The sequence below is a fragment of the Corvus cornix genome, chromosome 2, assembly GCF_000738735.6.
Source record: "Corvus cornix cornix isolate S_Up_H32 chromosome 2, ASM73873v5, whole genome shotgun sequence".
In the NCBI taxonomy this organism is placed as follows: Eukaryota; Metazoa; Chordata; class Aves; order Passeriformes; family Corvidae; genus Corvus; species Corvus cornix.
The window spans coordinates 106,930,671-106,957,433 of NC_046333.1; the positions used below are offsets into that span (position 1 = coordinate 106,930,671).

The window sequence follows — 26,763 nt, forward strand, 5'->3', positions numbered from 1 at the left end:
ATGACATGAGGTGGTATGGAATAACCTCCTGCCTTGCTCCTTCAGCCATGCTCCCTCAGCCACTGCAAAAAATTAACTCTGTCCTGGCCAAAACTGAGGCAATATGGAAGGCAACTGTTAGAATTTCCATCCAGAAAGAATTGTTCCAATCTGTTTTTTGATGCCTGAAGACATAACGAAGAAAAACGTTTTAAAGGATAGAGAAATAAATGACTGTGTCCAGCCAGCTCTTGCTGACACAGTTTTACTTACAAGGTGTTATTAGCCTAATAAGCCAAAATCTATCAGCATGAGGTATTACTTAATAGAGGAGTTACATGGTTGGGTAACAGCACCTACCATAAATCTTAATTCTAGATCCTGATTACTTCCTGGTCAGAATTACTGTCGTGATACTACAGACCTGGAGAGCCAGTAATATGCCCAGGTACTGATTCCTCTGGCAAAGTCAAGGGCTTCAACTAATAAAATTTACCTGAGAACAAAGTGTCAGATCAGTAATAAAGTTCTAACTTCCCCTTTTCTGTACTCATTTAATTCTAAGGTAATGACATGTCTCCAGAGACAGTAACCTAAGCAGTAAAGAAGCTAAAAACACTCTGAGCAATTTTCCAGGAAACCACATAGGCATGATCCAAAGTTCAGTGACTTAGTGGAAAGATTGAACCAGTTCACAGGCCTTTGGTTCATATGCCTTACTAGAACATGCAGTAAATCTCACATAATGTTTATAAAAAATGTATTCTAAGATATTCTAAGGTTTATAGAGAATTGTTACTGCAGATTAAATCTGTTTGTTATGTAATAAAGGGCAGGATGCCGTCTCCATAAAACCTAAGATAATCCATCTAATGCAAATATACATAAATGGAAACTTTACACAAACACAAAGGGTATTTGCATCAGCAAGAAGAGTGGAAGCAAAGACACCAAGCAGATAAACCGTGCTCCCTGAGGAGTGTCAGTGGTGAGGGCAGTGCTGGGAGGAGGTCTCAGAACGCTTGCCGTGAGCCATCCAACCTGGATGCCAAAGACCCCACTGAGGCTCAGCTGTTTCCTATGCTGCTCAGAATCAAAAGTAACTGCAGTCATCCCACTATGCCTTTACCAGACCAAAAGGAAAGAAAACTTCTTCTGGCAATTTCATTATTCCTGCATGCAGAAGAGTAGTACCAAATTTTGGACTGATTGTTGCATTTAGTCAGATTCTTGTAACTTGATATTGGCATGTTAAAAGAAGGTAATGTTCCCAAAGCAGAGCCACTTAAGAGGACACATGATCCCTGAATCTATGTATATTGCATTTATCACAAAAGATAAAACAAATCAACATGACATATATGCTCAGCACAAATTTAATTCAAAACAGACACCACAAAACCACTACTGGTCATTACTGTTATTTAATTAAAACTGAATGAATAGGTTAAATCTTTCAAAGAGACACTGAATGCCATCAAACAGAATAAAGGCCAGGTGCCTGATTGGTATAAATCAACATTGCTCTGTTGTTCCTGGATTTGGGCAGATAGGAGAAGAGGACCTAGTTGTGTTTGTGTAATTTATTGTTTTAAATGTTGGGGACACAAGGCATAGACCTTATAAAAAGGACTTTGCTGCAAAGAGTTAAAGCTAGGAATGTTACAGTTCACTTTCTGTGAAAAAAAAATACTAGGTTTTTTTATCAGTGGGAAAAAAATGCTTAAAAACGAGATACAAGCCTAGAGGATGGATAGAAAGAAAAAGACCGTATAGTTGAAGAAGAAAAGCCTTGGTACTGCTCAGAGAGTACTTACCCCTGCCAAGGGAAGTGTCTACAGAAGAGAAGCTGCTAGAAACTGTTGGTAACTTGACTGGACAATTTTAGGTTATGTGGTTACAACAAGGAGCACAGCCACTGACCCCTTGAACCAGAGACTCAGTACCACCCTCCCGGGCTGCTCCTGTGTGCCTGTGTGGCATCGTGGGTGTCCCAACCTCTCAGCCCAGGGTAGGGCTGTGGGGCTGCGTGCCTACCTGCACCCCTTCCCCAGTGCTGAGGGGAATGGCTTTTCTCAGGCTTCCCCTCTTTTCTGACCAGACACTCAGTCTCTGAGCTTACAAATCTCTGTCTGCGATGGGGAGTCCAGAAAAATGGTCAGTATATGACAGGAAGGAAAAAACATCACGAAGTTGCCACTCCTGGCCTTTTTTATTTTACTCTCTGACCCTTTTTCTTTTGTTTGTTGTACTCAGTATAATGGAAGAGAACATCTGGACTCTAGTGACAGCAACCAAATTTGCATGCATATAGCAGATAATTAAGCACGTGTCTATCTGCAGCTGCAAACAGCAATTAGTCATAAGATAGCTTCGCACACCCCTTCCTGCCTATTCTTCTGTTCCCCTCAGAGGGCCCTCTCACGTGCACATCTCTGAGAGGCACGGAGTGCTGGCCTCCTTTTTATTTGTGGAGACAGTTGTGCAGCTGAGCTTAAACCCTTCAACATAACTTTGAATAGGATGAACTTCCTCTGATCTATCAATTTCCAGTAGAAACGGCTTTCTGCATAAGACATGACGCGGTGACCCAAATCAAAACATCCGTACTTACATCCCAGCATAGCTGAGACTATAAGCAGATTTCATTCCTAGTTCCTCCTCTTAGATCTGAGGAAACTGAGCTCTAAATAGGTGCTTCTGACTGCTGATGTTTTGTGTGGCCAACCCTTGCCTCTCTGCTGTTGTCCAAGGCAAATACTGCCTTCCCTGCTCCCTGCAGCTAGGAAGAAGTTTACATTTGTCCTACAACTTCCACCCCAGGGCCATGAAGGGCATTTTATAACATCTTATAAATCATAAGATAAATCAAATAACATCTTAAAGTAAATACATTGATCCTAGGCCTTTTCATTTGTAGAGTCCTGTGGCAATGAAGCCATAGATAGCATTCTGTTGCCTAGAACAGGTATCCTCATTTCTCCTGGGATAGAGTCAAATTTTCTAGACAGGTAAAATAGAAGCTGCTCAGTGTTGCAACTAAGAGACACAGTTTAGAGTAATTTACAAAGCAGAACAAATTTCTAGTTTGTTGAAAACCAAAGACTGCATTGCAAACAGCTAATTTTCAGGCTCTGGCATCCTATCTTTTAATTTATCTGTATGCTAAAATGGAGTGTTGTAACAGGGTGGGCTTCAGCAGTGGCAGGCTCAGGTTGGAGAAGAAAGGGCTGGAGTGTGATCAAAGAGACCACTGTGCCTCGAGCAGGGATTAGGTTCAATGGAATGGCTTCACAATCTGGCCAACAGTGACTATTCCATGTGGCTCTTTGCATTTGCTCATTGTAAGACCCAGCTGCCTGATCAAGGCTTTTGTTGAGGTCAGAGTCTACATAACGATCTCTGCTGGGGAATTCCTGTGCATGTTTGAAATAACATTCTTGGGTATAATTTGCCATGTTTCCATTTACTTCTATGTGTTAATAAAATGTAGGCATTCCCAGCTATAACAAATTCATACAAATTGCAGAAAGGGTTGGCATCAAGTAGTCATTTGAAAACAAAACTTCAGTTTCAGAAACCTATTAAGGCCTAGAGATCTGCTGGAAAACAAAAGTTTTCTTCTATATAGATAACATGAATCTCCTGTGTTTCAGTGGGCAACACCAGTGAGGATTTTTGTGAATGCCCTGTAACAGCAATGAACAAAACAACCCTGGTTGGCACCAACAAGCACTGTAACACTGTCAACATGCATCTGCATTTCATGCATAGCTGTGCTTATGGGAACACATTCCACCGCCAAATCCAGACAAAAATATTAGGGTTTTTACTATTAGGATAGGTGAACTCATTTTTCATTTGGTAACCCACAGAAAGTTACAAAATACATGGACCTATTTGATTTTAAGCAAATGGAGTGGCTAGACAGACTTGGGTGCATACAAAACTGGCCAGTAGCACTGGTAACACCCACTTGACCTGAGTAAGACCCATAGCATTTGTGGAGCAGTGTGATTACTCATCTCACAACTTCAGATGGACAAAAATTGGTTGTGTACTCTAGGCTATCTTTCTACAATCAGTGGAGGATGGTTAGTTATCCCTAAACAAAAACACACCCAGACACCATCTCAAACATATGCTGTAAGAGGACACGGCAGCAACCAACCTAGCTTTGGGCTCCAAGCAAGAAACCCACTGAACTTATCCCCTGAAGATGGATGCAGCACTTGATTATACTTAAGTCCTCAGGAATACTCAGCACACCTTGCAACCCAGCTGTAGAAATCTCATTGTGGGCTATTGTCAGCAGGCCACAGAGAAGAAAAGAACAAGCCACAGGAAATTATCTCCTGCTTCCAATTACAGGGAAAATTTGACATTATAAATGCTTTTGTCAGTCATCCTTTTCAACACTGAGTCACCCAGACATAGCATAGTTAGCTTTCTGGCATCTCCATATGATGAACTACTTTTTCCTGTGCTTTGTATGATTTGAAGCTTGGGAATCTAAGAAAAAACGTAGGTTGAACCCAAATGAAAGGCACATAAAATAAAGAGATGTGAGATAGAAGGCGTATTTATGTGTGCTTGTATACTTACAACCCCTCTAAAAACAGGTGGGTGCAAGAGCTATCAAAATGAAAGGAACTGAAAGGAAAAGAGAGGAATGCTTGCTGGATGAATTGCAGTAGAAAATAGCATTTGAGAAAAAATGCTAACGAAATGAAAAATGGGAAAGTGCACTGAAAAAATAGAAGATTGTTTCTCCTTGTGCTAACCCTGGAAGATGAGCTCTGAAGAAATGGCCTGCAGTAAAAGCACAGCTTTTCTCACTGTATTATCCTGGTTATTGCCATGCATAACTCATAATGGCTAAAATGATGCAACTCAGTTCCAGGTACTTGCCTTGTATGTAGCTCTCAGCCTCACAAAACGTGTTTGTAGAACAATTAATTCTGAGTCAGTACAGGATAAGTCACCCAATGTATGGTTTTAAAAGGCACTGTGCTTTCAGAAAGGTAGGAGTGCTTTCAGAATCCAAATACACTTTTAAAAAGAGGAGGGTTATTAAATTTGTTATTATGCTGTTACTTTAATAAAAATCTTGTTGCAAGTTAAGATTTCTAAGTCACTCCTGTGGTTACCATTACACACACTCAGAATCTTGACTTTGATGTCTCCCTTTATCTGCAATGCAGTGTTTTGCTTGCAGAGCTGCCACTTCCTGTAGTGGGAACTAGTTCTGGTAGTCACTGCTTTGAGGAACCTGTAATTCTCAAGAGTGGTTCCCAATTCACATACCATGATTAAAAAGTGCCCAAATAGGAACATATTATAAATTAATTTGTACAGAATATGTATTCCAAATAAATGGCCTGAGTTTCCAGAAGTAAGTGGAAGAATGGAAAACCTAATGGTAAGCAAAAAGAGAAATCACTTCTTATTGTAGAGAATAGGAACTCAACTGCATGCTGCTTATTTCATTAAGTACCAGGAGATAATACATATGGTCCTAGGTTTGCTAATTTCATTACACAACTGTCAGCTCAAAATCTGTTGGTCACGCATCAGCTTCCAGTCTCTTAAATTCTCTTTAAATGTTGGCTCATTAATCTCAAATTAAGAAAATAATCTCACCAAATGACAAGAGTATACTTTCTATGTCTTCTTTACAGTTTTAGACATCAAAATGTGGAAAATCTTCCATTCATATCAACTGACATCCCATTCACTTAAACTAATGTTCACGACTATAGAACAACAAATTAAGGCAAAGACTAGAATGCAGATTATTTAAGCATGTGGCTCTATTTAGCTGTCGCCTTCAGATAATGCTGTAACCTGAGTGTATCTAAATATACATACTGCCTGAGTACACCCTTAAAAGAAGATGAACCCTTCACTTCGGGTTTATACAAATAGACACAATGACTTTTCTTGCAAATTAAATGGTTCTCTAAATTAAATGGTACAACTAGTTACTTTCTTGAGTAAGCAGCAAAAGTCGTCAGACCAAAGCACGTTTCACAGATGAAAAGCTAGTATCCAGAAATAAAAACTTTGATATCTGAGGCAGCATCTGTCTCTCAGTATGGCTTCTAGGTTTTTTTCTGACTTGTGATAATATGCTGTAGATCATACTGCTTCTTTTAAAAGCCAGTTGCCACCTCTATGTGTGCAAGCCTCAGACAAGAGTTTTGTAAAGAACAGAGCACTGTGTTGCAGAAGACATGATTAAACTCCCAAAACATAAGGAAGTGAAATAACTGGGGACAAAGATATCAGTAGCTAAGCAGGTATAAATGCAAGGGAAGGAGCTCACCATCTTTGTAGGTATACTTTGTATGGACACTGCTGACAGAGCTGCTCAAATGAACATGTCCTGTGTGGTCTATTCCAGTGACAGAAAGTCAAAATGCTTTAGTGTGAGGCAGTTGTAGATCACTGAACACCTTGATGTAGCATAGCCACCAATGTTGATGCACAAAATTATTGGGTATTACAATCCCAACAGATATAAGAACCAACGCATGGACAATTGAAGTGGCTTGCTGAAAGACACTGGTGAGGCAAGTTCCTTCATGTGAACAGGTGAAAACAGTTTCTTAGACCATGAAGTAGTACTCCCATCTAAAAGTATACAGGAAATGTGAAAACAGGCCAAAAGCGACATCTGCACAAGAATTCATTGTTTGCAGTTTTTACTAATGCCAGGAGTGGGAGATTCACAACTCTGCCATGGCTGCTTCATAACCTCCTGCTGAGTTCCTGTCTGCCTTCATGGGTTGTACCCAACCATCAGCCTACCAGGCCTTTTTTTCTCATGCCTTCCTTTCTGTTTGCAGTCGTGACTATCTTTCAAAGCAAGGAGTGTAAAGCTAGGTCTTAGTCTCCTCTAGATGATTATTTGGACAATCTGGCTACATAAACTTGTGCTTCTTGTCAGAAAAAAAAAAACCTGTCACCAGTGGGGTTTGCTGACATTTTTGTCACTAGAATTTTAAACAAAAGATTCCCCACTCTAAGGCTAGGGAAAAAAAGAGGGGAAGAAATGCAGATTTCAAAACTGAAAAACAAACATGATGCCTAACAGCCAAAATAAAGCCTCTGTAGCTCAGTTCTGCTGAATGGCCTTTCCATGTCTGTAGTGAAGGACTACAGGAAGAAGAAAGTGAAAACTGTTGAAATGCTACCTATAGAACACATATAATGCCAAAAGTCTCAAATGGAAGTAGAAACGTATAAATGTTGCTGACAAGTGTTCTTTAAATAGTCTCACTTCAAATCACATTGTGCATCAAGCTGCTTGACACCCACGAGAAAATATTTACTGCTAAAATAGTAAAAGAAAAATAAGCCTCAGTAATATATTATCTTTATTATGTTCCAAACTCAAAAGATGTTTTACAAGGGGTTTCGATTACTCTAAGTGACAAGGATTGGGGGGAGCACTAACACAAAGGGTGTTTATTGAGCCTGATACGTTTGCCACAGGTTATCTATGGCCTTGCTGATTACTTGCTTCTCATCACAAGCTTGAAAGTACAAAGGCATATCCTCACTATCTGGGTAAATGATTTGTTGACAAATGCTGTACATATAGTTAGATACGTGTGCATGTATGTAGAGGAACATATAGAAGGAATCCTTCACAAATGCAACTGGTCTGTGAAGTGGCTTCACACACAAATGAACAATGCAGGAAAACTGGAGGGCCCCTCCAAAGCAGATCAGCAAAAATGATTAGAGGTTTAAAATTTATGACCTGCTTGTGAAAGATCAAAGTTGCTATTTGTTGTAAGTATTGAAAGACTACCAAGGCCTCAATCAAGAGCCCATAATGAAGAAACATGGGTATTGAGAGGGACAAATAATGTTTATATGCCCCAGTTTGGGTAAGACATCCTGCCTCACCGTCCATACAGAAAACAATTAAGCTCACCTGTTTTAATTTGCCACTAACCCCCTGCTTCTGTAACAAAGATGCATATAATTGTTTTCCATGTTTACTGGAGCAAGAACATGAGGGAAATTAATCTACAGACTCTCCATACTCAAAGTATTTCAAGGACATTCAGAAAAAGATTTTTCTTTTACCATCTAGATTAATTTGTTCTGACTATCCAGAAAGGACTGGGCTAGAACTGGTGGATTTCTGGTGATCACTTTGGGCTTTACATTTCCTGCTGTGTGGCAATACAGAGCAGGTATTTTTATAACCAAATGTAGATCTGAACTCTGTAGGAAGTTCAGATTCCTCTGAAAGTAAAACATTTTGAATTGGCTCTTAAAAATTCAAGTGGCATGATTATTTTGGGTGGAAGTCTTTCCAATTAATTTTTATAAAACAGGACAGCATGTGGCTGCTGCCTGAACAGAGCAGCTGTTAGTATTTAATAGCTGTGTGTTCCTTTGTTTTCTCCGGAACTGTGTGCATATGTTGGGCCATTAGCACGTTCTGGGAAAAAAAATTCCAACACTAAAAAGCTCTGTTATTTAGCATTCTTTATATAGCAAAAATTATACACCTTTATATGCTTCCGTAAAAATAACTCTGACTGCACATCAATTTATTCCGTGATATGACTGATTATACATTGGGTCCAGAGCAACAATATGTGGATAAAAATAAACATTATCCAATACAAGCAAATATGAAAAACAATTGCCCTTACTTGCTCTGTCTCATCTTTCACTCTCCTTTTTTGAATTTCCAAGAACTTTACCTGCTCTGCCCCAGCCATCTCTGTCATTTCTCTGTGCAGAAGTGACACAGCACAGTCTGTGTTACAGACTAAATGAGAGCAGCCACAAATCAGTGCTCAAGAGACGGGGACTAAAAGATCATTCACCTTCCATCTGATAGCTCATCATACACAAAAGCCTTCCTAAAAAAAAAAAAAAAAAAAAGGCAGGGAAAACAGAAAGCTTGTGAGAAGAAGGAGTAGTTGATTCTGGAGTAAGGTCCACTGCAAAGAAATAGTGGTTGTTCTTCCTATTGTTATTACTGTGACTCTCTTTAATTAAAAGAAAGGATCAAAAGACTAATTTTCAGTACCCTTGGAATACTTTGGATGAAGAGGCTCATTGAGCCTGTCCTGTTTTACCAATATGTCTGCATATTCCCTTGTCTATTGACAGAACAGACAAATAGTTTCATGTGTGTGTCCTCAGGCAGGGTTTAGCCCTCAAAAGGACAATGCATATTAATCGGAAAATGTCAAGAGCCAGCTCTGAAGATTAGCTTGGCTTTGTAGTATTGCTTAGTTGCTGTGTGGTATGGAAAATGCATGATGATAACTGATGCAGAGCTCACCACTCATAAATATTTAAGTGACAAGACACAATGGACAGACATGGTTATTGTTCAAGATCAGACGTACAGTGTGAGGCACAAAGCACAAGAATAAGTGACTTTAGCTACTTCAAAAGTACATTTCCTTAGAAATGTACTTGTGAACTTAATATTTTTTTTATTCCCAAGTACAATGTATTCAAAAATGGAAGATCCCCCCATTTCTATATTCACTAGCCATTACTGGCAGTCACTGACACAGATAAGCCCCCTCTGATGGTTTGGAAAAGCTGGCTTATACCCTGGATTGCAACACCCCTTCATAGCCAAAAATGGGACCATGTCTTATACTGAACTAGAATAGCAATCCTCAAAAAGGAGTTCAAAATTATAGAAGCAGATTCTGTGGGTTTGTGTCTGAGATTCAAAAAGTGTGGGAGATGTCATTATGATTTTAATAACTATTTCTAACATGTTACATACATACAGAGTCACATTTTCTGCAACACAGAGGAAAAAAGTTAATTCCATTCTGAGGGATTTTTCTTCTCTCTGCTGAAATGAGCAGTGATTCTAACTTAAATGCTGATTGTCAAGTATTCTAAATCAACTGCTGAAATTTCATGTCCATCTTAAAAACTGTAAATTGTACCAGGCTTATTGAGGTGTTCCAGGACAGAGGTAGAGTTTTGGAACAAGATAGGTAAAAAGAAACCCAGCAAAATCAGATTTAGGGCACTCTGAGACAGAAGCAAGGAGTTAGGTTGCTGCATCCAGACACAGTGGAGAAGAGCCCTGAGACAAGTGGGACCTAATTTACAGACTATGAAAATGATATTAAAGAAAATATGAATATAGGCCTGCCCTTGGTTTTAACTCTTTTCTCTCTGATGCTTTAGATAAATTAATATGCTTTCCTGTAATAATTTATTTCCTGCTACTTCAAATTCTGCTATTCTCTGTACTTTATGAGTAGGGCTAAATTCCAGTTAGACTTGTGGAGGAAAAACACCTATATTTTTTACTCAGGGACCAGTATGTGAAGATGATGACTAGCAGGACTTCTCCCTGTCAGAAGCACAAAGACAGGGCAGAAACTTGGAAAGCTTTTCAAAGGGAAGAGCAGTTGAGTATTCAAAGGTACAGGCTATTGTGAACTATGACAGCAGCGTCATGCAAAGGGGCTGTAACACCACCACAGTTCTGTATCCTGTAAGGGACGTGAATATTTTAGCCACTTTACCTTTCACTTATCTAACAGCTTCTGGGAAGCCAGAGTAAAGGTCTTGGAAATTTCAGGCCAGTTAATTTATTAAAAGTACAATTCTTGCTCACCAGTAACTTCATTGTCCTTGAGTAATTACAAATCAGTTGCCTCAACCTTTTTTCATGAGAGGTAGCAGACCACAGCAGCACAGGTTATTCCACACTGCCCTGCAGGGAGCTGTAAGGTGAAAGGAAAGCTAGCCACCGACTGACCCCTCTGCTGAAATTGTTGGCTGATGACTGCCTATTTTGCTGATGATACTATGCTACCAAGAGTTAAAAAACCCAAACAGACACAAAAAACCTCAAGAAAGATGCTTAGAGTGTTGTTAGACTGCAAAGTCAATGTAAGCTTTGATTGGCACATACAAGTCATCCATGTAGTCCTGTTCACTGTGGTTTCCTCACTCCCTCGGCCATTTTTAGCAGGATGAATCAGCGGTACCACATCCTCCATGTGAATCAAACTAATTGTAACCCATCACAAGACCTCATCTGCTGTTACAGGGCAGGGAGACCTACAGCTCTGCTGATTTCCAATCCAATTCTGCAGGAAAATGAGGTTGCAGTGCAGATCACAACAACATGGACACTATAAAACTGCTGCTGCTCAGCTGATGAAGTCAAACTGCAGGTGTCAACTTCCTTCATTAAGGAAGGTGTGTTCAACGTGTTACTTGTCTACTTGAACAGCTGAAGTGCAGTTTCATTCTGCCATTTTTTTTCCCGTACATTTATAGCTGTGTTTCTGTAGAGTTGATTTAGCTATTCACATCTTGAGTTTGAAAATTAATAGCTAGCTAACGGGTACTTATAAAAGCATTTTTTACAGAAGATAAATTATCAGTGCCAGCCTTCAGCAAGGTCTGGAGCAACTGGGTACTAGAAAGATCTCAAAAGAATTCTAGCTTCTTGTGCATGGGACGCAAACCTGCAGGAAGCACACAGCCCTTCTGCACTATTATTCAAACACGGGCTAGGAAATAGGAGTGTAGCGTTGGAGAAATGGAGTAGGTGTTTCACAGTGGACTTGGCTCTTTGCTGCTCCTCAGAAATAGTACTTGGACGTAGGAGTTAGCCTATGACAAGTTTTCAGGGAATCCATAAGAAGATTCATTGCCTCTTGATCGATTACATATGACAAAGGGAAAGGATGTAATAAACTGCTCCACCATGAACCCCTGCCCACAGAATCCTGCCTGGCAGATAACAATATAGGAGTAATTGTTTTCATTTGGAATGCAGTGTCTTGAAACAGAGAGCCTGAAACAGAGAACAAGGGCAGTGAAACTGCAACCTGCAATTTCCTTTTAGTGAGGCTGCTTGCATTTCTGGAGTCCAAATTTCACAAATAACCTATAAACCCACTGGAGAACACTGTTCCCTAGTCATGCTGTGCTGACTTCCTAGAAGCCCTTTAGGATTTCTAGGCTGTGTAGATCGTGCTGTTTTGGAGATGTGCATTGTAACAGAAGATGTGTCCTCTTTAAACACCCCCTGAGTGTCCAGCCCTGCTCAGTGAAACAGAGGGGCTGGCAATCAGCCAAAGGACCCGATTAACACCTGACAGATTGCAGAAGCCTCCTGGCATTAGGCAATCCACACCTTTCAAGAACTGTTGTTGCAAGAAGTTATTGGTACAGAGTAATTCCTGAGGGGGTGGTAGCAATTCCCACAAGGCATGTACGGAAATACGGCAACTTGATTCGCAGGAAGACAGACGTTTTGCTTGACAGGGAAAAGGGGTTGCTACTAACAGCAGTGTTTGGTCCCATTCTTTTGTATGCCAGCAAGGGGAGGTGGGGGAAGTCTGAGCCTTAAATTTTTCTCAAGAGCAGCTGTAGCACTGCTCTAGCTGTCAGGAAGCAAGACCAGGTTGTTGGTATTATCCTTTGTATCTAAGCACAGCAAAGAAAGCTTCTTCTTGCAAAGAAGGATGAAAACAACGTGGGTGTATTTTCAGTGTCCAGGTACTCGGCCATTTTGGGTTGGAATGGATACATTTACACAAGTGTATTTGCTCACCCATCCTGTGCTTGGAAATACCTGCCAGACTAGCTTGTACCTGAACCAAACTTGCTAATGCTGATTTTTGCGGCCAGCATCACAGATAAGTTCACAATGCTAATCATGAAGGTATGTGTCAAGAGATAGGGTGCAAATTCCTAGAAACCCTTGTTTCCCAGATGTGCACTGGGGAGGTCACAAAGTCACCATTGTATAAAAGAGCAATTTTTAGTCTCTGTTCTAGTGACTGCAGTCACTGAATAAAATCACTAACAAAATGAAAAAAAAAATCAATTTTCTGGAAAGGGAAAGCTGCGTTATCAGAGGAGGACTTTGGACTTCTCTTCTTCACACTCTAGGCACAGCTGCAGCCCCAGCTGCCACATCCCACCCATGAAAAGCCCCAGCAGGTTTTGCAAGAAGCCACAGGACTGTGGAGAACCCACCTAAGTGTGGGAGGGTGGGTTGCAGCCACCTGCACCTGTGCAGTGCCCACCAGCACAGCAAGGTGAGGTGTGAGGATGGGGACAGAAGGTGGCACATGGAGGCAGAGGCAGCTCCCCACACGGACTCCCCTAAGCCGGGCGTCAGTCCCTGCCTCTCTCCCACTGGTGCTCGTTGTGCTGTCCCCAGAGCTGGGGGTATGGCAGGCAGGGTCAGCACTGCGCTGGCAGCCAGGAAGGCCAGCCATGTCCTGTGGTGCATCTGGCAGAGCATTGCCAGCCGGGCAAGGGAGGGGATCGTCCCACTCTGCTCTGCACTGGGGCGGCCTCACCTCCAGTGCTGTGTGCAGTTTCGGGCACCATAATATATAAAACACATTGACCTTTTAGAGAGTGTCCAGAGGAGGGCAACAAAGATGGTGAAGGGTCTGAAGGAGAAGCCATATGAGGAGCAGCTGAAGTCACTTGGCTTGTTCAGCCTGGAGGAGACTGAGGGGTGACCTCACTGCAGTGTTCAACATCCTCATGAGGGGAAGTGGAGGGGCAGACACTGGTCTCTTCTCTCTCATGATCAGTGACAGGACTCAAGGGAATGAAGCTGTATCAAGGGAGGTTTAGGTTGGGTATTATAAATAAAAAATTCTTCACTGAAAAAGTGATTGGGCACTGGAATTGTTGGCCCAGGAAGGTGGAGGAGTCACTGTCCCTGGACGTGGCACTCAGTGCCATGGTTTAGTTTATGAGGTGTTAGGTCATAGGTCGAACTTGATGCTCTCAAAGGTCTTTTCCAACCTAGTTCATTCTGTGATTCTGCAGAAAGGTTCTTCACCCAGAGGGTGTTTGAGCACTGGAACAGGCTCTCCAGGGAAGTGGTCACAGCACCAAGCCTGCCAGAGTTCAAGAAGCGTTTGGACAGTGATCGGAAGGCGCATAATGAGGTTTCTGGACTGTCTGTGCAGGGACAGGAGTTGAACTCGAAGATCCTCGTGGATCTCTTCTAAAACACGAAATTCTGTGATTCCGCGGAAGGCGCCTGAGGGCTCCGCGGGCAGGGGCGCCAGCACAGCGCAGCCCCGCCACCGGCGCAGCCGCCCCGCCGCCACTGCGGCCCCAGCCCCTCGCCCGGCGCCGGCCCCGCGCCTGCGCGCTCTCTCGGCGGCGCCTGCGCACTGGGGCGCGGGGCAGGCGCCGCCGCTTTCGGAGCGTTTGCGGGCGCGGAGCGGCTGCGGCAGCACCGAGTTCGCGCCTCCGCGGGCACCGGGCGCTCCCGGCTCCTCCCACAGGTGCGCCGAGGCAGCACCAAGCTGCCCGGGAAGGGGTGGGCGGGTAGGCAGTTGGGTAGGTAGGTACATACATACATACATACATACGTAGGTAGGAAGGTAGGGGAGAGTCGGCTGGGTCCCGCTGCCTCCTCATCGTCATGGCCGGCTCGGAGCAGCGGGAGGACGGGGAAGCGCCGCTGCCCATCGAGGATTCGGAATTGGCGCTGGCCGGCATCAACATGCTGCTGAACAACGGCTTCCGCGAGTCCGACCAGCTCTTCAAGAAATACAGGTCAGTCCCGGCCGCCCCTCCGCCGCCCGCTCCCCGGGCCCTTCCCGCGGCGCGGCCCCTCCGCCCCCGGGGGCGGGAGGTGAGCGGGCGGCGGGGCCCTGGCGCGGGCAGCCTCGCCCTGCCCGGTCCCTCGGAGCGGGGAGGGTCCGTGCTGCCGGGCGCTGCCTCGGTCAGCGCTCTCATGGGGAAGGGACACGCGTGTTTCACAGAATCACAGAATGGGTCAGGTTGGAAGGGACCGCAGTGGGTCATCTGGTCCAACCACCCAGCTCAAGCAGGGTCATCCTAGAGCACATGGCACAGGGTAGTTCCCCGACCGTTCTTGACTATGTCCGGTGAGGGAGACTCCCCAAGCGCTCTGAGCAGTCTGTTCCTGTGCAGGGTCACCCACACAGTAAAGAATTTCTTCCTCACGTTCAGGTGGAACTTCCTGTGCATCAGTTTCTGCCCGTTGTCTCTTGTCTTCCTGGTTGGTACTACCGAGAGGAGCCTGGCTCCATCCTCTTGACACCCCCGTTTAGGTATTTATACACATTGATGAGGTCCCCTCTCATCTCTTCTCGAGGCTGGACAGGCCCAACTCCCTCAGCCTTTCCTCATAAGAGATGTTCCAGTCCCTCAGTCATCCTCATTGCTCTCTGTTGGACCCGCTTCAGGCGCTCCATAGCTCCTTTGTACTCAGGAACATAGAACTGGACACAGCACTTCAGATGTGACTTCGCCAGGGCTGAGGGGCAGGATCCCATTCCTCAGCCTCTGGCAATGCTCTCCCTGATGCATTCCAGGATTCTGTTGGCCTTCTTGGCCACAAGGGCTCGGGGGTGGTATGTGGTGCGCTGCTGTGGGGTGTCTGGCGCCCTGTTGGAGGGGCAGAGAAGGGCTGAGCAGGGGTCCCTCGGTAGCACTGGCTGCATTTGGCTGTCGTGAATGTGTAAACACACACGTGTGGCTGAAGATGTGTCCTGGGGCGTTTTCGCTCCGGTGCTCGTGTGTGGTCTGATGTGGTCTTTAGCCTACAAAATGGATAGCAACGAAAGGTCTGTGAGTGCTGCTGTGATTATCTGTGGGCTGTAAGATTACGTTCATAATCCCCGCATACATCATGTCTAGGTTTCTGCGTTAAGTAGGCATCTGGTAGGAATGGCATTAGTGCAGCTGTGTAAGTCAGGCTTAAAGAAAAGGTTGCCCCTACCTGTCCTTGCTTCTTTTCTTAGGACTAATGTCTTCCACTCAAGCTTGAGCTGCTCTAATTGCGCATACGTTCTAAATAATTAATCTGCGCTATAATGCTGTTGTCTGTATGATTAAAAAAGACTTTGGTTGACTTAAAATAGAACTTCATAGTGATGGTGTACTTATGTATTTAAAATCTTGTTTACAGAAAGGAGGGTTGGAAGTAGAGTGCAGGGAGTAAGACAGATTAAGAACATTTCCCTTAATAATCACAATGGAATAACAACTTTATTGTGTACATGCAACAAGTTAATATTAAATGTGTCATTTTGTCTCTAGTATATACTGCTGTGTAACGCAAAGTACTGTTGTGTGGAATATTGCAGGTGACAAGCAACGTCCAATTCTGCATTCCTCACATGCATAAGCATGAAGTCCAGCTCTTAACCCACCACTGCCAAGACCACCACTTAACCCTGTCTGTAATTGCCATGTCTATGCCATGTGAAGTTGTACCCTATGAGTTACTTCTTGAATATTTCTTTCTTTTGAAGGCCTCAGTTGTTCTGTGTATCTAAGGAACCTGTTGGTTTTGGTTGCTTGCTTTTGTGTTGTGTAATTTTTTTAAGGTGCCAGTTAAGGAACACTCAGTGAGGTTTCCTCTCCTCCACTTCTGCTTGTGCTCTGCCATTGCTTTCTCTCAGTAGCGTGAATCTGAAAGTAGTCTAGGAATTCTAAATATGTGATGCTTCTTACATTTTAAAGTAATGCTAGGGAATAAAATTGTTAAGATTCCTGTTCTCAAAATGCAGTTTAATCCTCCCTTGAAAGGGTGAATAATGATTCCTTCTGCAAACTGTTCTCTTGGTAATCTAGAAGGTTTTATCTTAAATGCAGAAACTTGCCAATCTTTTTGCCAGGTGCAAAAAAGATTGGCAAGTTTTCTTTGATTTTATCAAGAAGTGCCTCTGAGTTTAGTGTACTTTTTGATCCTGGCTTTTAAACACCACCTGCAAGGAGTAAATAGGAGTCCCTTCCTAAGATTAATAGTTTGTGGTTCATAAATGGATAGTTGCTGTCTCGGGCTGGAGATTTTCAGTCATTTAAAAACTTTGTCCTTCATCCCAAAATTTGTAGCAGGCTTCCTCTTGCTGTGAACTAATAAACCCTTATTGAATTGCAGATTAACTGTATGTTGAAAATTGGCATTTCATATAGGAGAGAAGATACAGCAATGTATGCTCAACTTCCTATAAACCTGAATTCTGGAGACACGTGCAGTGAGGTCCACTTGTTTTTTCCTAATAGTATTTGGTTCTATGCTTGTCTTGAATGTGTTCTTTTTGCAAGGACTTAAGCATCATATGTGTCTTTGCATGCAGTCTTAATGAGTATGTTTTTGTAGATGTATGCTTGAAATTATGAAATAGAACCCATCCTAAATGGGGCTGGTAAGCCGAATGAGGAGGGTTTAGAAGCTCGCCATAATTTAATATAGATGTTTGTAATTTGTGGTATTAGAGGTCAAAGATGTCTGAAGGAATGCAGCTTTTTTTAATTTGATGTGTGTGTTGTCTGTATTTCAAGTGACCTTTCTTGTAGAAAGTGTTAATTCTAGACTACTGCCTATGCAGGTAGTTTAGCTCTGTTTCAGAAGCTTAACAGTTATTAATGAATTGTAGAAGTGAAGAATGGAGAAACTTAGCAGAACTTCCTTTTTGGTAGCCACATCACTTAACTACTTAAAACCATTTCTTAGAAACTACTGGTTTTGATTCTGCTTTTTGTTACTTCAATTTTTAATTCATTTGCCTCCTGAAAGATCTTGTGAAGAATTCAAATCAATGCTTCTGTCTTTATGGGACAGTAGGCAGCCGTGTCTCCAAAACTGGCAGGATATATTTTTGTTTGCTCTTCTGCATTTTTGCATCTTCCAGAAAGCTGACCTGAGCCTAAAATCAGTTATATTTGAAAGCTGGTCATAATGCAGTCCTTGAGGAAACCAGGGCTGGCATTGCAGCTGTGTTTCATTTGTATATCCACACCAGTGAAGTCTTGCCTATGTGCCACAGAACCATTATGTCTGTACATAATGGACGTGGGAGAGTGGTATTTTGTCTTCCAGTGGTTAGAGCTCGTGTATAGAGAATATATATTCTACAGAGAATCTGAAGAAGTCAGATGAATATTCAGTTGTGTGCCAGATACAACATGTAGTTGGAACTGCATTGACTATCACACTAAAGCACTTAATGATTTGTCAGGTGTTGTTTGGGAGTATTTTTGTTACTATACTTGAGGGAAGATAGTAGGGTTTGAAGAATCATCTACATGTAGCATCTATATCTGCATATGCTTTTTCACGAGTTTATTTTTTTAGAAGTCCAGATCCTCTACTTAATAGTGGTGATAACATTCTGAACATGAATCAAATACCAATGGATGTGGTATTTTCATAGATCTGTACAAGATAGCACCACTGTCTTTAATGCTTGTTGCCTTGTTAGGTTCCCTCAGTGCTAACTCATATTTGAAACTGTCAGATACCAGTCTTTCTATTCAGCTTGAACAATGCTGACTCCATCCTAGTTCTCATCAGTTTATTGAGTACCTGTGGAAGCTGCAAGAGAGATAGAGGTTAACCAAGGACATAAGCAGTGGAGAGGGAGCCCTCAGGCAGCAGGATGGTATTGCTTTGGTGAACCCCCTGACACTAGCAGGAAAGCTGGATCTGGAGTTTTCTTTTTCCCCTTGTAGCTTTGTGGATTTCTAAGTATATAAGAAGGAAAGAAACTGTCAAAATAACTCTTTTTTTGCTGATTCTTCACTTCTTAAGAGCATTTGCAATTCAAAAATTATTTTAAAACTTCCTCCAGCTAAGAGGAGGGAAGACTGTATTAAATAAAACCAGGAGTTTTTTGCTGAGTGTTGACTCAGAACATAAATTGTTGAATCATAGAAATCCTGAGTTAGAAGGGACCCCTCAGGATCAATGAGTTCAACTCCTGGCCCTGCACAGGACAACTCCAAGAATCATACCATGTGCCTGTGGTCATTGTCCAAACGCTTCTTAAACTCTGGCAGGCTTGGTGCTGTAACCAATTCCCTGGGGAGCCAGTTCCTGTGCTCAAACACCCTCTGGGTGAAAAACCTTTTCCCATCCTAAACCTCCCCTGACACAGCTTCGTGCCATTCCCTTGAATCCTGTCACTGGGTGTGAGAGAGATCAGTGCCTGCCCCTCCTCTTCCCCATACAAGGAAGTTGTAGGCTGCAGTGAGGTCTCCTCTCTGTCTCCTCCAGCCTGGACGAGCCAAGTGACCTCAACCACTCTTCATATGGCCTCCTCTCAAGGCCCTTCACCACTTTGTGGCCCTCCATTGGATGCTCTCTGATGGCTTTGCATCTTTCTTACATTGTGGTGCCTTTGACTGGATGACAGCTCTATGCCTGATGCACCCCAGGCATGGTTTGCCTTTCTGGCTGCCAGGGCATAAATAATGAGATCAGGGCTATTATCTCACAAGAAATCCAACAATCTTCTGTCTCCTACCAAAGGAACATTTGACTCTGCATGAATGACTCTAACATCTGAGAAGGTTTGGTAAAGTTTCCAACTTCCATCTGAATGGAAAGAGAAATGGTATGAGATGACAAGTAAAATGTATAAAATAAGGTCATATCCACAGAAGAAATTGAAGATTATATAGATAAATGTGATTCTAAGACAAAATGTGTAAAGATTTAAACAATGGGGCCAGTGTAGAAAGCCATGCTGTACAACCTGCTGGGGTAAAGCAGAACATGGAGAAGAATTGGAAGCAGGAATAAATGAGAAAAAAGCTTACTATGGTTGCTTAAAAAACCTAAATTTAAAGTTGATGTGTTACATTATGTGTATTAACAGACACACAAACTTAGTAATGGAGCAGAATTCCATTATGGATAGCCATTTGAACCTCATATTACCAATTTAAAATGCTGTCTGTGGCTCAAAATACTTTTGACCCAAGTGCATGTTGAGAGAAGGTGACATTAAGCCAGCATTGATCAGTAGGTAGATTATGGCCCATGTATGGGCTGTCTAATCACTGCTGAAATTCTTGCTTATGTGGCTCAGCAAAGAAACCAGAAGAGCAAAAATTAAGTGATTTAGGAGATGCTGCAGTAGCTTCTCTAAAGATAAGGCCAGCAGAGCGGGAGGTGACATCATCTGGTTGGGCGAAGGATGATAACATCTGGATTGGCAGTGTGAGAATAAATCGTGAGTGCCCTGCTAGCAACCTGATTGTTGTTTGCTTTTGTTTGTGCAGCGATAGGCAGAGGAGCTGCTGCTGGGTGGATGTATAGAAAGGGGAGTTATTTACAAGGGAAGTGATTTTTAGTAGCAATATTCTCAATGTGTACCTCAGTGAGGTAAGAGTTCATTTCTCAAGGCTAAGGCAGAGTAATAGGAATAGCGATGCACAAAGAACCAGCATCAGTTTTCCAGCTATGTGGATTGATTAGAAATATTTGAAGCATTCTGCAGTTTAAATCTTCCAAGAGCTGGGTACACAGGGATGATCACATTGAGTGTGATACTTAGTTTTGTGGCCTTCACGACAGAGACAGGTGGTGTTGCTAGAAGAAGTGGTAGAAAGGGTGGAAGGAGGTTGAGAGATCTGTTTGTCATATGGAGCAGTATCTGGTGGCTAGAAGTCCAAGGGACGATGACAGAAAGCTAAACTGAAATCTGGGTTTATAACTCAGAGATTAGAAGTCAGATTTGGTGGAGATGGCAGAAGAGGTGTGATAGTAAGCAGATCTTATTTTAACACCAAACAAATTAACTCTGTGAATGATACAAATTCTGTAAAGACTTTTTACTCTTGTTAGTGCACCCACTCTTTGATCGGCTGTTTCTAGTAAAATATTTCAGGCTGTTGTGATAGGATGGAGAAGTTTTTGTTTTAAATTACTTCAGGAGATGTTAACTCTGAGTTGTTAAAGAAGTTACATGATGTCAGTTAAGCTGCCATAGTTTGTTGTGGAAAGTAATTTTGGTCAGGTTGGAGAAAGAGGTTTTGCTAAAGTCCCCAATTCTTACAGATTAAGAGAGTGCAAGTGGAGAGTTAGTACAGATCTGCTCATAGGTTATAACTGGCTTGTCTCTCACCTTTGTGACTAGTTTTCAAAGTAAAGATGCAATTGAAAATACTTCTCCTAATCTCCAGTGTTTTGATGCTGTGCATCTAAAGTTCACAGTTAGGGCAAAACAATCAAAATAATTTGCAGAAGGACAAAACAAATTGGATAAAAACTGGGTAGAACAGGGCCACAGAATTATTTTTATATTCCTGAATTTCTCTCTTAGTTGTGTATTTCTAGTGAAAATAGAAATGTATGCTGAGGGTTCATTTAACAAAACGAATTTGGGCTGATTATGAAATGTAAACTAAACCTAGATCTGATATTTGCAGTTCTCAGTGTGATTTAATACTGTAATGCTTCCATGACACTTCTATTACCATGGGTATTCCATATACCAGTACTGGATGAGGGGTGTACTTATGTGCATCTGTCATGTTTGTAGTCTCACAAACAATTTTTAGAGCACATTTTAGAATAATCTGTGATGGAATAATGGCCAAAGGATTTGTATGTTGTTGCAGGAAATTCCTTACCTTTCTATTTACGTATTTTTCTGCCTTGTTTTAAAATATTCAATTGCTCCTTCTATATTTATCTGTGAATTTAGATGAATTATGTCATTTTGCTTTATTCTCCCACTTTGTGGACAAAATTAATTTGTTTTGTTTCAACTTGAGCATCACTCTCAGCATGATGACTGAAATTGTAGAGGACTGTGGTTAAAGTAGAAATGCCTAGAAAAACAGTGAGGAAATGTTGGCAAGTTAATTACGTTACTCTAAATTTAAACCTGAGCTAGGCCGTAGTAGCTTTAGAAGCTGATGTTAAGAAGTGAAATGCTGCCCTGGAAATAGCTGTAGAAATAAAAGAAAATACGAAGAAGTAATTGATATTTTTGTTTTCTGTGTGCTTCAGTTCTGATGTATTTTTTATTGTGAAACTGGGCTGTATTATCTCAGCATTATTAAACCAAGGCTTGAAACCTCTGAATGTTATCATCATATGGGAAAATGGGGCATAGCAAACACCTTTCTTCTGAAAGCGAGTTAATACCTTAAAGATATGCTGTGAAATGAGGCAAATCAATCAGGGTTTATTGAGAGAAGTGATGTCTTGTGTAATGCTGGTTTATACGTCTGGAAGGAAGTTCTACTTCAGTACTCTTTAAGTTTTTGACTTAAGTTTAGTTACACATGCCAACTTCATTGATACATAGGAACCTTTTACTGTGGAATCTTGCAGTAATGGTGTTAATAACATAGTTTCTTATAAAAAAGATACTTCCTAAGTCCTAGTGTCCTAGGTGAAGTGCAAACTGCGTTTTAAAAATGTCTGGAGACTGGTTTCCTTTTTTTCCTTTCATCTTCGAGCTAATTAAAAGTCTTGCGATTTTTCTTTACTTAATGGAGGTTATTGCTTTCAAAGTTGTGATGACAACTTGGGTAGTGCAGTGTCCCAGTGTTAATTTGTATTTGGTTCTGTAGCTCTTGTCACCATTGATGCGGCCCTTGGTTTGCTGTTAGTACCTTCTCATGTTCTGCCTCTTTCTTTTTGTTTCCTAACAACTTCAGAGTCTGTGAGAAGGATGAAAAGTCATGTCTGAAGTTGAAGGTCACTTACAAGGAGCTTGAGCTTTTTGTGGGGTTGTGTTTTTCCCAGAAACCTACTGTAATCATTAGGCACACCTCAGTTTTTACTGGGACGGTACTGTGCCATTGCAAACTTTCTTCTTAGATCTCAAGGGAAAGACAGCCTTGAACTGTTGAAAAATTTATCAGTCAACATAATACAATGACTGAGCACATAACATGGTTGTTGTTTAAAATTATATTTTAAACACTGAAATTACCTTATTAAATGATCTTCCATAAAGCTGCAATTATAGTCTCTACCCAGTGACTATGTAGGAATGTGCTAGAAGTGTTCCTTATTTTCTTTAGTGATGACACAAACTCTGTGTGAGGAACTCCTACAGTAAAGTTTTCATGTTTTGATTGCCAAACTCCATGGTCTCAGCAGAAGCATCTCCCAGACATAGGATAATATTATGCATCGTGTTTTCTTGCTTCAGGGTCCTTTTGTGCTACAGCCCATATGTGCTGTAATGGCAGTGCTTTTTATAGATTGAGTGACTGAAAGTTAGAAAGAACTGATCTGTGACATTTACCTCGTGTTATAGCTGCTGATAATTTCAGAATGGAATAATGATGTGGCTCTTGATTTTTTTGTTGTTGTTTCATATTTGATCATGGGGCATGAATTGGGAACAAAAGTAGCAGTGAGTGTCAAGGGTGCAAGTGTGGAAGCAGTTTTGAAACATTGTTGAAAAAGGTAAGTATGTACTTGGGGAAGAACTTAGCTGTACTCAGACAAATATATGTTAGAATATTTGGGCAAATTTTCATTGCTTCAGTTTATTTTGTAGTCTTTAAAGACCAGTTGGCTCTCAACTGTAGTTAGCTGCCTCAGTTTTTAACATTATTTTAACATTTTTTAACTCCCCAGAGCTGCTTGCGTTCTGCGTATGTAGGTCTGATGAAGCACAAAAATGAAACATTTGGTTTGTTTCTGAGCTTCCTTGAAATATGATGTAAATGCAGCTTCATACTGAAGGACATAAAAATGATCAGAGTGATGTTGTGCTGATCTGTTCTGCTGTTTTAGATCAGTTGGGTGTTGATAATGCAGGCGTGACCTTGAAATGTGTGGTGAAGGTTGTGCTGGGAGTATGGTGGTAGGACTGGCTGCTGAATGGTCCCACATGCCTCATGAGTTGAAAAAGGGTTTATGAGGGAGCCACGTGCCCTCTGCAGCAGGAGTTGATGCTGGAAGTGCCAGCTGCAGCAAGTGCAATTTGCGTGGGTGATGGCTGCTGCCCTGTGTAACGCAGCTGCTGGGAGAGCACAGTCCAGGTACTGAGTAGCAGAGACATTTACTGGCAGCTATTCTTTGTTGCCAGCTAACAAAGGTGGAAGCACCCAACCTATTTTGCCTTTGGAAAAAAATAATGAAAAAATATGACAAGTTGTATTGATCTTATATTTAGGTGAATATCCAGAATTGAGCAATGTATATAAAAAGGGAAGGTTTTTTCCTGTTACAGCATGCTTTGTGTGTCTTCCCTGTTTTTCCTTCTCATTGTTCTTGTTCATAGCCTTGCTTTTAGGTATTTATGCTAAATCAAAGTGAGAAAAGGTGTGTGTGTGTGGGAAACATTGCTGACTACTTCTTTTTAAAAAACGCAAACAGCCAAACTCTACTCTTGTTTTATATGATACAGGTTCACTACTGGAAATTTCTGTTGTAGCAATATACTTCTTTCTCTATGTTTTTCAAGTACCTATGCTGTTTTAAAACTCTGCTTTAATATAATGCTTGTAGAATAAAGTTGAAAACAAATTAAGTGCTTTACGGTAGCACTGTATGTTTCTGTAGCCTAAATTATACTTCTTAAATTCTGGAAGTCTGTTTTTTTATATAATCTGGCAGCCCACCACTGAGCAATGTGAATCAATGGTACCACTGAGGTCCTGACATTTTAATGGTTTTTTTTTTTTTTTTTCCAAGAGCCTTCTATGTGGCATTACTGTAGCCTCATGGTCTGTGTGACTACAGCAGTCCTGAAGCTTGAAACCTGTCTGATGCATTATCAAAGTTTTGGTTGCTTGAATGTTTTGATCTAGCTGTGATTTCACCCTTTGGGAATAGCCCTGTGAAGAGAAAAGGTGAAGCATCTTAACACTGTTCCGCACAGTGTAGTAAGATACGGATTCTGAGCTTGAAACAAAACAGATACAAAACCATAAGCCTTGTAAGCACCTTGTATTACAACAACTTCATTATGTAGTAGATGCATTTTTTTAGTGGGTAGCTTAACTTAAATTCATAGAAGCAGATGGAAATGGGAATCTCTTAATAGAGCCAGGTAACATTTCTCTGTGTCATGGGTTAGCAAGCATACCAAACCACTACACTCTGCTAGGACAAAATCATAGTGATGGATCACAAGAGGGGAGTAGAATTGGCAGGTTTTTAATTTTCTATAGCTTTGGCAGGTTTTAAATTTTCTATAGCTTTTTCTTTTGACCTGAACTGAAGGCATTTTGATGGCAGTAATTTCTCTTAAAATATCTGTATCTTAATACCTGAAAAATTATTTTTTTAAGATACATTCAATATAATAAAAGATATGAAGCTTTTGGTTTTCTGTTTCCATTATGTCTTGCAGATATCTTTGTAACTTGATACAAAAAACCCACCAAGATTTATTTACAAACATACAAGCTAAACCCAAGAAATTCAATATGGATCTGTATTACAGGAAATATGTGCAAATATAGTGTTGCAGTGCTAGGTTTGGTTTAGCAAGCTGCAGCTTTCCCTGGGAGCTCAGCGGGGCTGCTTAGGGCAGGGCAGCCATTCCGCCCTCCTGTAGTCCATTTCGGATGGCCCCGCACTCTTGCTCCGGTGGCTGTCAGCTCTACAGCACAGTGACGGCGAAGGAGGCGAGAAGGGACCCTCCATGAGGGCTTTGGAGGACCTTCACTGTTTCATCATGTCCTGGTGATCCCCAGAGGCAGAGGGACTCGTGGTTGGGGAGCAAGGGGGTTTTATCGGATCACGGGGGCGGTACATGGGCGGAGTTGGGGTACAGAAACCAATAGGGAGAGCCCGAGGGAGTGGCCAGGATTTGGGGCAAGGGAAAGTGAGGGGGAACAATATGGGATAAGAAAAGCAGTGGATATATAGACCACCACAATATAGTAACTATTTTTTGTTTTCTTTACAGAAACCATAGCCCATTAATGAGTTTTGGAGCCAGTTTTGTCAGTTTTTTGGTGAGTAAATGGGAGCACAGAGTATACATCTTGTGGGGTTCATGGTTGTATGTGCATGCACATGTTCATAATACTCTAAATTTGTTTCTTTTTCTGAGACTAAATTTTTTGCAAATTTTTAGATTAAACATAGCTGGAGAACAAGACATTATGCTGTGTAAAGCTTGTTTACTCATGTGGTTTAAATAGAAAGTAAAGGCTCTGCGATTCAGCTCCTCAAATATATTAAATATTTATGTGTTCTATTAAAAGACCCATAATAAAAAGTTCTCTTAAGTGAGCAGTGGAGTTATTTATTTATTTATTTGATTAAAATAAAACTCATGAATGTCTGTTTTTCTGGTAACTTTTGCTATTGAAGCTTTCTCCATCCGTACTTCTGGGTGAAAGTTGTTAATTCAATCCTTTCACATTGCTTCCATTTTGGATAGATGAGAACTGAGAATACTGATTGACTAAAAAGCCACAATGAGCAAGTTTGGTTTGTTAAAGGCTTTTTTTGTATATAACGTGTTAAAAATTATAATGCCATGTATAAAAACTGAGCAGGTGTATTAGGAAGTGTTTGGCTCTTGTTTTTTAGACTGTCCTTATTCTGACTTTGCTGCTTAATCTTAGATCTCACCAGAAATTATCTATGGTAATACTCTGTTGAAAGAATTTATTATAATATGTCAGAAATACGTGATTTATGAATGAAATAAATATGAATTCTCTTTAGTATGCAATATGGAAAAATACACTGCTTAGGAAAACTCCTGGGGCATATGCTTCCTTTTAAGTCAGTGGCAGGGAGAAAGGAAAGAGAATCTCTCAGGTTTGCTTATCTGAATTGATGAACCAGTGCAACACCACAGTGCAGCATCAGAGGATCTTGAAAGTATCTTGCTTAGCTGCTGTTCTAAATATAGCAGCAGCACTTGGTGTGCCTGTGTCATTCAGAGCTTTTGTTTAATAAGCTCCAAGAAAAGAAGTTGCTTGTCCTGATTTTTTTTTTTCGGTTGGTTCAGCAGTAGTTGGAGTCAGATGTGGTTTCTTTTTCTTCTTACCTGTGTAGGGACTGTGGCT

General features: G+C 41.4%; 1 protein-coding gene across 1 annotated transcript in view; it reads left to right on the forward strand.

Annotated features, from left to right (window-relative positions):
* Positions 1-14,198: 14,198 nt before the first annotated feature.
* The window catches only part of TTC39C (tetratricopeptide repeat domain 39C), a 38,524-nt gene continuing 25,959 nt past the window's right edge, over positions 14,199-26,763 (forward strand). Inside the window, exons 1-2 of the mRNA XM_039549890.1 lie at positions 14,199-14,553; positions 25,647-25,695. Coding sequence (XP_039405824.1) covers positions 14,420-14,553; positions 25,647-25,695 — 183 coding nt within the window. The 5' untranslated portion in view covers positions 14,199-14,419. The remainder of the gene's footprint in view (positions 14,554-25,646; positions 25,696-26,763) is intronic.